The sequence below is a fragment of the Lepidochelys kempii genome, chromosome 5 (assembly GCF_965140285.1).
Source record: "Lepidochelys kempii isolate rLepKem1 chromosome 5, rLepKem1.hap1, whole genome shotgun sequence".
Taxonomy (NCBI): Eukaryota; Metazoa; Chordata; order Testudines; family Cheloniidae; genus Lepidochelys; species Lepidochelys kempii.
In genome coordinates this window covers 103,961,565-103,973,126 of record NC_136384.1, presented here as the reverse complement: position 1 = coordinate 103,973,126, position 11,562 = coordinate 103,961,565, and the positions used below count along the sequence as shown (strand labels likewise).

Here is an 11,562-nt window from a genome sequence, read left to right as displayed (position 1 = left end):
AAAAATTTTAAGGCTCCTTTAATTGCCAAAGTGGTGTAAAGGAGCCTTATTGCAAAGGACAGTGTGGCTTTATAAATGCTTATGGTGCTTTAGTGATTAGAACTGGTCTAAATTTTTGGACTGAAAAAATTTCCTATCAAAATATGCTTCATGAACTCTTTGCTACTGACCTTTCTGGAGATGGTCAGTAGCCAGTATAAATTTGTGTGCCTGAGTTCCCGGCCCTCATTTGCTCTTCAGTTGTGTATGATATAATACTGAACGTATGGCTGCATCTATTTGTTAACTAATGACTAGAAGTAAAGGGTCAGTACTAGTTACATTACTGTTAGAAGGGGGTTGGGGATTTCCTCCAATGCTCCCCAGCCCCACTCTCCATCCATTTTATTGTAGTTTAAATAATTTATCAAAATAATTGAAACCAGCGTGATGATATTGCGTAATTTTGACAAATAAAATATGCAGAATTTTAAAATATTGTATGCAGAATTTTTAATTTTTTGGTGCAGAATTCTCGCAGGAGTACACTTCATTTCCTAATCATGGAAAGTAGACTCTGCAGGCAGAGGAGTGACCTCAGGAGTGTCTCTCACTCCTGTATGTGGTGGTTCATCAGCCAGTAATTTGATATATATTTGTACTGAATGTACTGAAAATAAAATTCAGTTGTTGGGAAGAAACTGGGTTCAAAGAAACGCTGCATGGTCTGAAGAGGTCTAAAGCTGAACATGATTTAAAAACAGGACATGCAGACATCCTAAAACGCTGCCTTCCAAAGCAAGGAAGCACATGGTCAAAATGGAGACTGGGTGACGTTGCTGGGTGATGCAGTAATAATAGATCTGGGGAGCTAAATGTCTGCAGTCACAGGAATGATTGTCTTCAACTGTTGAGAATTGTTACCATGTGCTGTTAAAAGCATTTGTGTCGTATAATTCATGGCAGAGAGAGCTGCATTTCCATGGTAGGTGAATTTGTTTCCTGTGTAGTTTGTAAAGAGCTTTGGATGAAAGTTGTAAATTGTTGTTTTCTTTGGCAATATGGGTTTTGGAATGATTCTAGCACCCAGTACTGTATATCTTTTTAAATATACTAGGTGAATGCTAAAACAGTGAAGAAATGCAGATAATGAAAGGTAATGAAAGGTAAATGCAGATAATGAAAGGCAAATAAACATCATTCAATCATAAAGCAGCACTAAAGGCTTTGAGAATGACCTGACCTGAGTTACACTAATATACATAACCGACTCCCTCATTCCAAGGATTAAGATGAAAAATCTTATCAGGAATTTGTATCAGCTATTTTTCCTCCGAGAGACTTGCTGTGCTTTGTATTAGTGTCACAGCTTTTGCTGTTTTGTTTATTCAGTTAACAGTTATAAAAATGTATGGAAATACATGAAACATTTGCTTTTTGGACAGGCAGCTTTGTGTGGTACTACCGCCTGAATTATCTTTTCCCCTCTTCTGGCCCATTCCATAGCCCAAAATAAACATGGTTCCCCTCCTCACTTTTTCATGAGAAAAAATTTTGGAGATAAAAGAAAAATCCCTAGACTGTTTAAACTTATATGAATTCCATTTTGAATTCCTTTGGCATGTAAGAGTTTTGTACTCTACTAAAAGGCTTTTCTTGGATTATGACTTGTTTCAGTTTATAAGTGAAAAATGGAGGGAACGCCCTCCATCTGGCTCCAAGAGAAATCACCTCTGATCAGATCCAGCCCAGCTTCTGACCATGTCAGGAGTTAGTTTTTGCTCTGCATGTTTAAATAAGCACAAGGTTCTTAGTGTTTTAACCATGTCACTGCTGCCTAAAATGCCTTTTGTGTGGTGATGGGGAGCTGTGAGGCTAATGAAGGGGAACGGAAAGCTGATAAAATACACTTCCTGTCTTCTGCAGTTCCCTCTGCTGTACCTCCATGCGCACCCTCCAATTTGTTGGAGCACTACAGTGTTGTTCATCATTACTTTTATTACTTTTTACAGTGCCCAGACCAGAAGTGTTCTGATAGCTTTACAGAACAGCTAGTAAAAATAAACCCTGCTCCCAAGATCTTACCAACCAAGTTGCAGCAAGTGATGGTAAGAAACATTAGGGAGAGGTGGGGGAGGGTATGAAGAATGGCAAAGTCATAACAACAAGATCACACAGTTACCCAATTTAAGGATGTGATTGTCACAATGACTCAATTAAAAGTGCTTTTTGATGCTTTTCTTCTTTTTAGTATGTGATGTTGTTCACTGACAAAAAACATTACTATAGAGCTAAGATTGCCCAGTGGTGTCTCATGCCCTCGCAGAACATTGAGTTCAGCAATTGAGTATAAACTTTTGAATACCAGGAAATACAGAGTTTAAGTAGATGCCCAGGTAACCTTAACTCTGACCCCCTGGGGCTCACAATGGCCACTGGGAATTGTCTGCATGCAATCCAGATGCATTCACTGTGTTAGGTGTAGCCATATTGAATCAGGAAGGGATTAGCTGGAGCAGCTTGGCAGAGCTGTGATTGTGATATGAGGTGATGTGGGGGCTGTCCCCCTTGTGGGATGTGTGTGATCAAATGGAAAAGGTGCATGGGTACCTTGAGAGATCCAGTATGACTTGTTCATTGCTGCATGGAGTAGGTTGTGTGAGTAGCGGGGCATAGGGGTCGTCTTGCTGTGGGGATTGTTAGTAGATTGGGGGGGAGATTAGTGTGGTCTGTGGGTTTAATGAAGGATAAGTGAAAGTATATAATTTTAGATGACATTGTGCACATATAAGGGGGGAGGGCTGTAAAAAGTGGTTGAAGAGGTTATATGTGTTAAATTTGGTGGTCTTTCCGTGGAGTAGGCTGTATTTTCATGTGTAGAGCAGATGTAAGTAGCTCAAGTTCAGTACAATTCAAAGGCAGAGTGAGTATGTTCTGGGTCTTCTGAAGCTTTGCTCTAAGAGGGCACAATTAAGGTTGTGTGGGTATGTGCCTTATCCCTGGTTTTTGGAAGTTTGAGTTTGAAATACCTCAATTCTTCATTTCCTGGTTTTTTAGAAGTTTAAGTTTTGCTGAACTCCACATTCTGGAAGGGCACAAAATACCCCCAAGTTTTTTGTAAGTGAATTTTCTAGCTTTTTAAACAGTAAGAGGAATGATGTTGGTAGGAATTAGTGATTATTTAAGCAGTTATTGTTATCATGTAGATTTGCAGTTAAGATAATGCCTAGCTCTTTTCATCAGTAGATTGTAGAGAACTTTACCATGGAGGGAAACATAACTATCCCTGTTGTACAGATGGGGAAACTGAGACACAGGGCAGTGACATGACTTGGCCAAGGTTCCCCAGAAGGCTAGTGGCAGAGTCTGGTTACAGTAATTTTAGGCATGTGAGAGAAGAGTGGTCTGTGTGTGTGTGTGTGTCTCTCTCTCTCTCTCTCTCCATCCCTCTCCGCCATCCACAACACATGGCAGTCAGGGGCTGGACTACCATTTTCGGCTCACCCTCATCCCATCAAGCCATTAACTTTTAGAAGCAGGGTGTGCACCAAAAAAAAGCTGGTAGTATTTCTGAACTTTTAAGAAATGCTTTTTTCTGTGGGTTGTCTCGAGAACCTTTTGCTCATATGTCCCCAAATTTAGTTCACTCCCCCTAACCCAAAACCCCGAGGCACACCAAATTTCAAGAAAAACCAAGTTAGCATTCAAATTTTAGCGGACTAAGATGACTCCAACCTTGAAAAAGAAAAGTCTTCTCATTCTTCACAGTAGCAGTTGCAGAGCTATTGCTAGTGCTTTGCTATAATAGTATGTGGAATTAATCATCTGCAACTACTATGTTATATCCAGATCCCCAGCACAGCATAACCTTAATTCCTAGAAGGCTCTGAAATGGCTCATTCATTGCAATGGTAAATTCTGACTTGAATTAGAACACCCTATGAACATGACTGCACCCTGAAACAATACCTCTGAGACATGCAAACTGCTCCATTCATCTCAAGGTGTTCTCATTCCCCCTCCTCAGTACTAGTGCTTCGGAGACTGTGATATGCTTCAAGCATGTACATTCTGAACTTCTTGCCTTAGTCTCAGCAATAGGGTTTTGATGCATGCTCCCAGCATGTCTATTCTCAGCTTCTCAACCAGAGGGGCAGGGCTTCCCCAGATGCTGGCCCACATGTAGGGCAGGGAGAGGAGCTCAGACACTTTCAGAGACATGGGGATTCAGAGAAGGGCAAGGATCCCAGCTCTTACATGAGGTGGCAGAAGAGGGGGCTTCCTAGATCCCACATGAGATGGCAGGGAATGGAGACCCTCCAGAAACCGAGTGTACATTCCCTCCCCTCCAACTCCCCCTAATGTCCAATGCCTGTCCCTGAGGTGAGCCCTTCAGTGCCTCTCCCCTATCACCCATCTCTATAATTCCCCTCTCCTCACTGCAACCCCAAGCTCCTATTCCCCCCACTCCTCCACTCCCTAATTCCCCTGTCTTTCCAGCAAGCATTCACGTGTCATTTATTTTCTTTAAAAAATAGCTTGAGCACCTTCTAAACTGCTTCTGTAATCAGATTACATTTCCCCAAAATTAAACAAACAAAACAGCCACATCTGACAAAGGCAGACTGTAGCAACATGCTTACTTGGGATCGATCTCTCTATCTGGTTCCCATCATCATAGCATCTGTGGATGCTTCTCCATCTCCCAGTTGCTGAGATGGGTGATTGGGAAGAGATCCTGTTTTATTCACTAGAGAATGGTGGGGATGCCCAATTCTTGGATCACTTTGGGATGTTGCGTGAGGGGCTCTCTCCCCTTACCATTTTGGGGGGAGCGGGGAGGGAGATGAAGGCAAGTATTTGGCTAAATGGGCCTTAATGTCATCCTTCTAGTTCACGTTTGGGTCCTGTTAAAAATCTTTCCCAGCTGAGCACCAAACAAGCTCTTGCCTCTAGTTTAACATACTGAAGGATATAAGTTCATTAGATGCCCTACTGTCATTCCTATGAGATAGATTTCCATATGTGATGCCATCTCTGGGAAGGGGGCACGATTGTGGAGCTGTAAAAAAAAAAAAAAAGAATTGGTGTAGTAAGTCCTTATAGTGTAGGAAGTTCCTAAATGACATAGGGAATACCTTTGTGGAGAGCTTCTAAAAGCCAACCATCGCAGGAGGCTAATTTGGACTGGGTAAGGCTGTATCAACATTGCATTATGTTCTTATCAAGGGTGGAACCTACAAACTCCTGAGCACTCTGACTTCGATCTGACAAAGCACTTAATCCCTAAACAAACAGTTCTCAGAGCAGGTTCAAAGCCAGAAGACTTGTTGTCCTTGTTCAGCAGCTTAGAATCATACTTATTGATCAGGCAATATGAAAAAGTGATGTGTTTTGGGGGCTTTATATCTTGGGCAATGCAATTTTGTATCAGCTGTTTTGATAATCAGCCTCAATGGAACTACAGGTTTCAGAGTAGCAGCTGTGTTAGTCTGTATCCTCCAAAAAAAAGAAAAAGAAAAAAAAGGGAGTACTTGTGGCACCTTAGAGACTAACAAATTTATTTGGGCATAAGCTTTCATGAGCTACAGCTCACTTCATCGGATGCATGCAGTGGAAAATACAAGTAGGACGATTTTATATACATGCATCCGATGAAGTGAGCTGTATGCTCCAATAAATTTGTTAGTCTCTAAGGTGCCACAAGTACTCCTTTTCTTTTTAAGGGAACTACAGAATCAGTAGGACTCCGTCTGTTCAGATCTAAACTGCTGAGCCATTATTTTTAATGACTTAAGGTTTTTAGCTTTTCACTCAAGCCTCACAATGTGGACACAGATCAAGAGACAAAATAAAACTGAGGTAGACAGTGGGATGGGTTGGGGCACAGAATCTCCCTCAAGACTGTCACTAGATGTGCTGGGATACCACTGAGAACAAACCCTCCTGCTAGAAAATGCTTCTCTCCAATCCTGTCTTGCTGAGCCAGAGACACCAGTTGGCTCCAGCACAGACCAAGAAGTTGGGCCAAGCCCCACTGCAGTTCACAGAAACTCAGATTCACTCAGCCCACGGGCTTCTCAATTAACAGGGACTTTCCCAGCATCTAGTATTCAGTCTTTCTGGGAGCCTAAACCCCAAATAAATCTGTTTTACTATGTATAAAGCTTATACCGGGTAAACTCATAAATTGTCCGCCCTCTAGAACGCTGATAGATATGCAAAGCTGTTTGCTCCCCCAGGTATTAATCCCTTACTCTGGGTTAATAATAAACAAAAGTGATTTTATTAAGTATAAAAAGTACGATTTAAGTGGTTTCAAGTAATAGACAGAAATACATCAAAATATGCAAGGCTAACTTAATACACTAAGGATCTAGTTACAAATAATAACTTCTCATCCTAGACGTTATCTCAGGTACAAACCTTTTCAGACCAATGCTGTAGTTTATGGCCTAGGTCCAGCAATCACTCACACCCCTGTAGTTACAGTCCTTTGTTCCAGTTTGTTTCAGGCATCTCTTGAGCCAGCTGAAGACAAAATGGAGAGGCTTCCAGGGCCTTTTATAGTCTCTCTTGTAGGCGGCAACCTCTTTGTTCTTCTATGCAAAATCACAGCAACAAGATGAAGTTTGTGGCCACCTGGGCAAGTCCCATGTTCATGAATGATTCAGCTTTTTGCATGCCAATGCCATTGTTTACATGTTCGTTTGAATGTTCCTAGGAAAGCTCAGATGTGGATTGGCATCTCCCAAAGACCATTGTTAGTTAAGTAGTCCAAATTACTTGAATAGCCCCTTCACAATATATTGGCCAAACCTCCCTTATGTGTTTCCTACAGCAAACACTTCAAATACTAGCATAGAGCCAATGCTCGTAACTTCAGATATAAAAAAGAGACATACATACAAACAGGATGAATATATTCACTAGATTATAAGCGTAGTAATACCCTATAAGAGACCTTTTGCATAAAGCATATTCCAGTTATATTTATACTCATAAGCATATTTCCATAAACATATGGAGTGCAACATCACAGAGTGATGCTGATGTAATACATGAAAGAAATAGAAACCCAAATCAACACTGATAAAATTGGCAAATGGCACAAAACTTGGGGGGGCAGTAAATAATGAAGAGGAATAATCACTGATACACAGTGTTCTGGATCATTTGGTAAACTGGATGCAAGCAAACTGTGTTTTTCAGGATAGCCAAATGTAAGATCATACATCTAGGAACAAAGAATGTAAACCATACTTACAGGAAGGGGAATTGTATCCTGGGAAACAGTGACTCTAAACATGAAGATAATTAACTATTGGATTACCAAGGGTCATGATGGATTCTCCATTATGGGAAATCTTTAAATCAAGATTGTATGTTTTTCTAAAAGATATGCTGTAGTTCAACCACAACTGTTGGACTTGACGTAGGAATTAATTCTGGGAAGTCCTGTGCCCAATGTTATGCAAGAGGGTCAGACTAGGTGATTACAATGGTCATTTCTGGTTTTATAATCTGTTAACACTTACATTTTTACCAAAGGCCCAATCCCGCTCCCATTTAAGTCACGGGGGCCCAGATCTTCAAAGGTATTTAGGTGGCTAACTCAGTGGGAGATAGGTGCCTAAACACCTTTGAAGGATGTGGATCTGGGAATTTTATAGTTAATTTCAAAGGAGCAGGAGCAGGCCTCAAGTCCCTAAGGAACCGATACTGAATTCATAGTCTTTCTTCAATTAAAATAATGCTTAAAATTAAATCAAATGCTCCAATGAACAAGGCTTTCCTGACAGATTGCCCTGTGAGAAAATGGAGTAGCAGTAAAAGGATTATATCCTAAGATAAGCACACATTTACTTGGCATAAACAAAGTCAAACTGAAAAACTGCTGAATCATTTGGTCCAAAATTAGGTCAAATCCTTTTTGTTAAGAAAGCAAACTTCCTTCCTGAGAAACATAACTCAAGGGCTGTGTTCCATGGTATTTTTGACTGACGTTCAGGTCATATTGGAACCGATGCATGGTGTAACATCCATCCAGCTTGACACAGGTTACAAAGTGCTATCCTAAGTGTTAACTTTTCTGAGCACATAAGAGAGTTGTCAGTTGGTGAAGTCTCACAAAACTCTCTTCACTAAGGCAGAGAATTATTTGTGAAGTTTGAATTGACAGAATAATAAAACATATGCAGTGGTGGTGGTGTTGTTGTTTTGGTCCAAGGACAGTAGAGACACAAGGTAGATGAGGTAATATCTTCCACTGGACCAACAGAAGACGGTCCAAAATAAGATATTATCTCACCCACCTTGTCTATTAGAATAATAAAACAGAACTTTGGCCTACAAAGCATGCTGTCCACACTGATAGGTCTCAGATTCACTTTTCACTTCTGAAAAATAAATATTTTTGGTTTCCAAATATCCCCAATAATAAAAAAGCCCAAACAAACCCCATATGACTTCTTTTTTTTTTAAAGTGAAACAATGTTAAAATTCTAATCTTCAAACTGAGGGTCCCCTGAATATAATAAACCTGGGGGACAGTGGGTTGCTTGCATTGCTGAGCATCTTGTGTTGTCTCTCTACTCTCCCTGCTGCCTTCATTCCAGTGAGCAGCAGGAGATTCAAATTTTGAGCAATTTCAGTCCCTAGCCCATTCACAAAATGAATGGGACTAGTTTTAGTTGATTAGGGACCATAGAATTTGCCATGAAGCCAGCAAGCAGGGTAAGAGGAGGCTGTGAGATCCCTCTTTTCTTTTCTCATCTTTTTAAAAGATTTCATACCATCTACCACGCCAAGAATGTAAGACCTGTCCCTACAGCCCTTACTCACCAGAGTAGTTCCTTGAATAATCATTGAATTCAAGTGAGTCTGCTCTTTGGGAAGAATGGGCTTCTACTGGATTACTCAGATGAGTAAGGGATGAGGAACCAGACTCTTATTTCATAAATTAGTCTCTAGAATGGTGGGCACAATGCCTTGGTATTGCTGGCATTATAGGTCAGGTAAAAATAAAGGACTTGGGGCCTAGTCCTAAAGTCCTTACTTAGGCAAAACGCCAAATGACTTCAAAAACTGAGTAAGGACTTCAATGAAGTTACATGGATTTACACCAGTTGAAGATCTGGCCCCATATATTTTAAAAAACACTTTTCCTGATTTGTTACTAACAACACCTTATTATAATGCAGATATTTACACAGATGAAGCAAAGATTTTTCCATTTTGATTTAATTTCACATTTTTGTTCTTCCAGTTAATTGTTATGAGTATGAGTTGCAAGCTTTGTGTGGGAATGATCACATCGTTTACTTTAAGGAAAATCCTGTTCCATTTTCTAAAAAAAAAAAAAAAAAATTTTCCCAGTAATTTTCCTTTCAATCAATCTTGGTTTTATGGAAACTAAATTTTGTCCCAACAGTGTTCCCTTGGAGGAGAAGACTGAACAAATAAGGAACAAATGGAAAGAAGAAAGAAAGAAATGCATGAACTCCAGCACTATGCCAGGAAGCCTTAAAAAAAGTTGTGTAGTGAGACAGACTGCAGTGAAATTTATAAACATACTGACTTCAACATGTGAATTGCATCAGGTAAAAAGAGACACTGAACTAGAATATGGAAACTTACAAAAAAACACCTAAAGTTTGTTGGGAATGTAGTCACTGCATTTCAACCTGTCCCTTCTCTTTCAGGCCTGTTTGTTTAGCCACCAGGCATCACAACTGCTGATTCTATGACTTAGATGGAAAAACGTACAAGCAGGCAGGAAAGCAGATGGAGGTGCTTAGAATTTCTTCCTCAGGGGCTTATTCAGGTCTTTCAAACGTTGGACCAATTGATTATATATTTATTTACTAATTCAGGTATAGGGTGTCTTGCACAGGTCAAATGCATCTTAGACTAAAATGAAGTAGCAAACCTCTAAAAGAAATAAAATCTGTTAAAGAACAGAGCCAAGGAAACTGACAAAGATGGAATAATAGTGACCGTCAAGGCAAACCATTTGACAAAAGGTATTTGGTACTAATAGAGGAGACCCCAGAAACATGAGAGAGGGCCCCAGATGGTCAGGGAGAGGCTTACTGGAAGAGAAGAGTCTTTTACCATATGGTAAATAGACAGTTAGTGAAGGTGCCCGGTGGACCAGTTCTGGAAGGGAGTTGTGCAGCTAGAGGCTAGAGCTCTACACTATGAGAGACGTGCCCGGGTGTGGTCCTGCTCCACTAGAGCCAAACATCAATGTCAGCCAGGGACGCAGTCACAGAGCATCAGCGGGGTAGCCGTGTTAGTCTGGATCTGTAAAAGCGGCAAAGAGTCCTGTGGCACCTTATAGACTAACACATGTATTGGAGCATGAGCTTTTGTGGGTGAATACCCACTTGGTCGGATGCATGCAGTGGAAATTTCCAGAGGCAGGTATAAATATGCAAGCAAGAAACAGGCTAGGGCTAACAAGGTTAGTTCGAAGGAGGTCAGAGCAAAGAGGCAGGTAGGGGCTGAATTTCAGAGGTGCTGCTTCTCTGCACCTCCCATTGCCTTCACCATCTTCAACTTCCAGCTGAAGTTATGAATGACCAGCTTGTCTGAAAAGTGGCCCCTCTCACCCTAGTTTATGACGGGCTCCATATACACGGACCCCTGTGCTATTATACTCTTTGGCGGACTGCCAGCCTTTGCTTTTCTAGCGCTCCGGGCAGCAGGGAGCCCTCACAGGCAGGGCTCAGCAGCACGCGGTCTGTCGCGTCCGCCCCCTAGTGGCGCGGGGCATCTTCACCCGCTTCCAGGGGAAGGGGAAATGGCTGCCGCCGTCTCCCCATGTGACTCCTCGGAAGCCGGCGCCTCCCCCTCCCGCCGCGACATCCAGGTGGGGCGGCCCTAGCCCAGCAGGTTTGAGCCGTTTCCGGCCCCGTAGCGCCCTTGCAGAACAGCTGCCGCGCAGTCGGCCGGGTGGTGCCGGTTCGGCCTCTCTATGGAGCGGGGCGCGGCGGTGGCTGTGAGGCGGCTCCGCGCCGCTGGCGGAGAGCGGGAGCCCCGGGCCCCGCAGCACCCGCCGTTGCCGGGGCACGGGGTGGAGGACTCAGGTGGGAAGAAGCGAGACTGCCCCGCCGGCGGCTCCCGGTGGCGGCTGCTTCCTGAGGCCCGGGGGGCGCTGCTGGTGCTGCTCTACCTGCTGGCACTGCGGGCCCTGGTGCAGCTCTCCATGCGGCAGCTGCTGCGCCGGCCGGGGCCGCGGGACTTCAGCGCCTCCCGGGCCAGGTACGGGCAGCGCCTGCGACCGTCCCCCTCCCCCGCCTCCCCACCTCGCCCCCTTCCCCTCAGCGCCTCGCCATTCCCCGGCCAGGTACGGGCAGCGCCTGCGACCACCCCCCATCCCCCTCCCCCACCTCGCCCCCTTCCCCTCAGCGCCTCGCCATTCCCCGGCCAGGTACGGGCAGCGCCTGCGACCACCCCCATCCCCCTCCCCCACCTCGCCCCCTTCCCCTCAGCGCCTCGCCATTCCCCGGCCAGGTACGGGCAGCGCCTGCGACCACCCCCATCCCCCTCCCCCACTTCCCCACCTCGCCCCCTTCC

The 11,562-nt window shown here is 43.5% G+C and overlaps 1 protein-coding gene across 11 annotated transcripts in view; it reads left to right on the top strand.

The window, feature by feature from the left end:
- Positions 1-10,868: 10,868 nt before the first annotated feature.
- The window catches only part of ERMP1 (endoplasmic reticulum metallopeptidase 1), a 64,615-nt gene continuing 63,921 nt past the window's right edge, over positions 10,869-11,562 (top strand). For all 11 annotated transcript variants that reach the window (XR_012159103.2, XR_012159102.2, XR_012159099.2 and 8 more), the window contains exon 1: positions 10,869-11,247. Coding sequence is in view for 3 of the 11 variants with exons in the window: in XM_073345292.1 (XP_073201393.1) it covers positions 10,961-11,247 (287 nt within the window). In the remaining 8 variants the exon portion in view is untranslated. The remainder of the gene's footprint in view (positions 11,248-11,562) is intronic.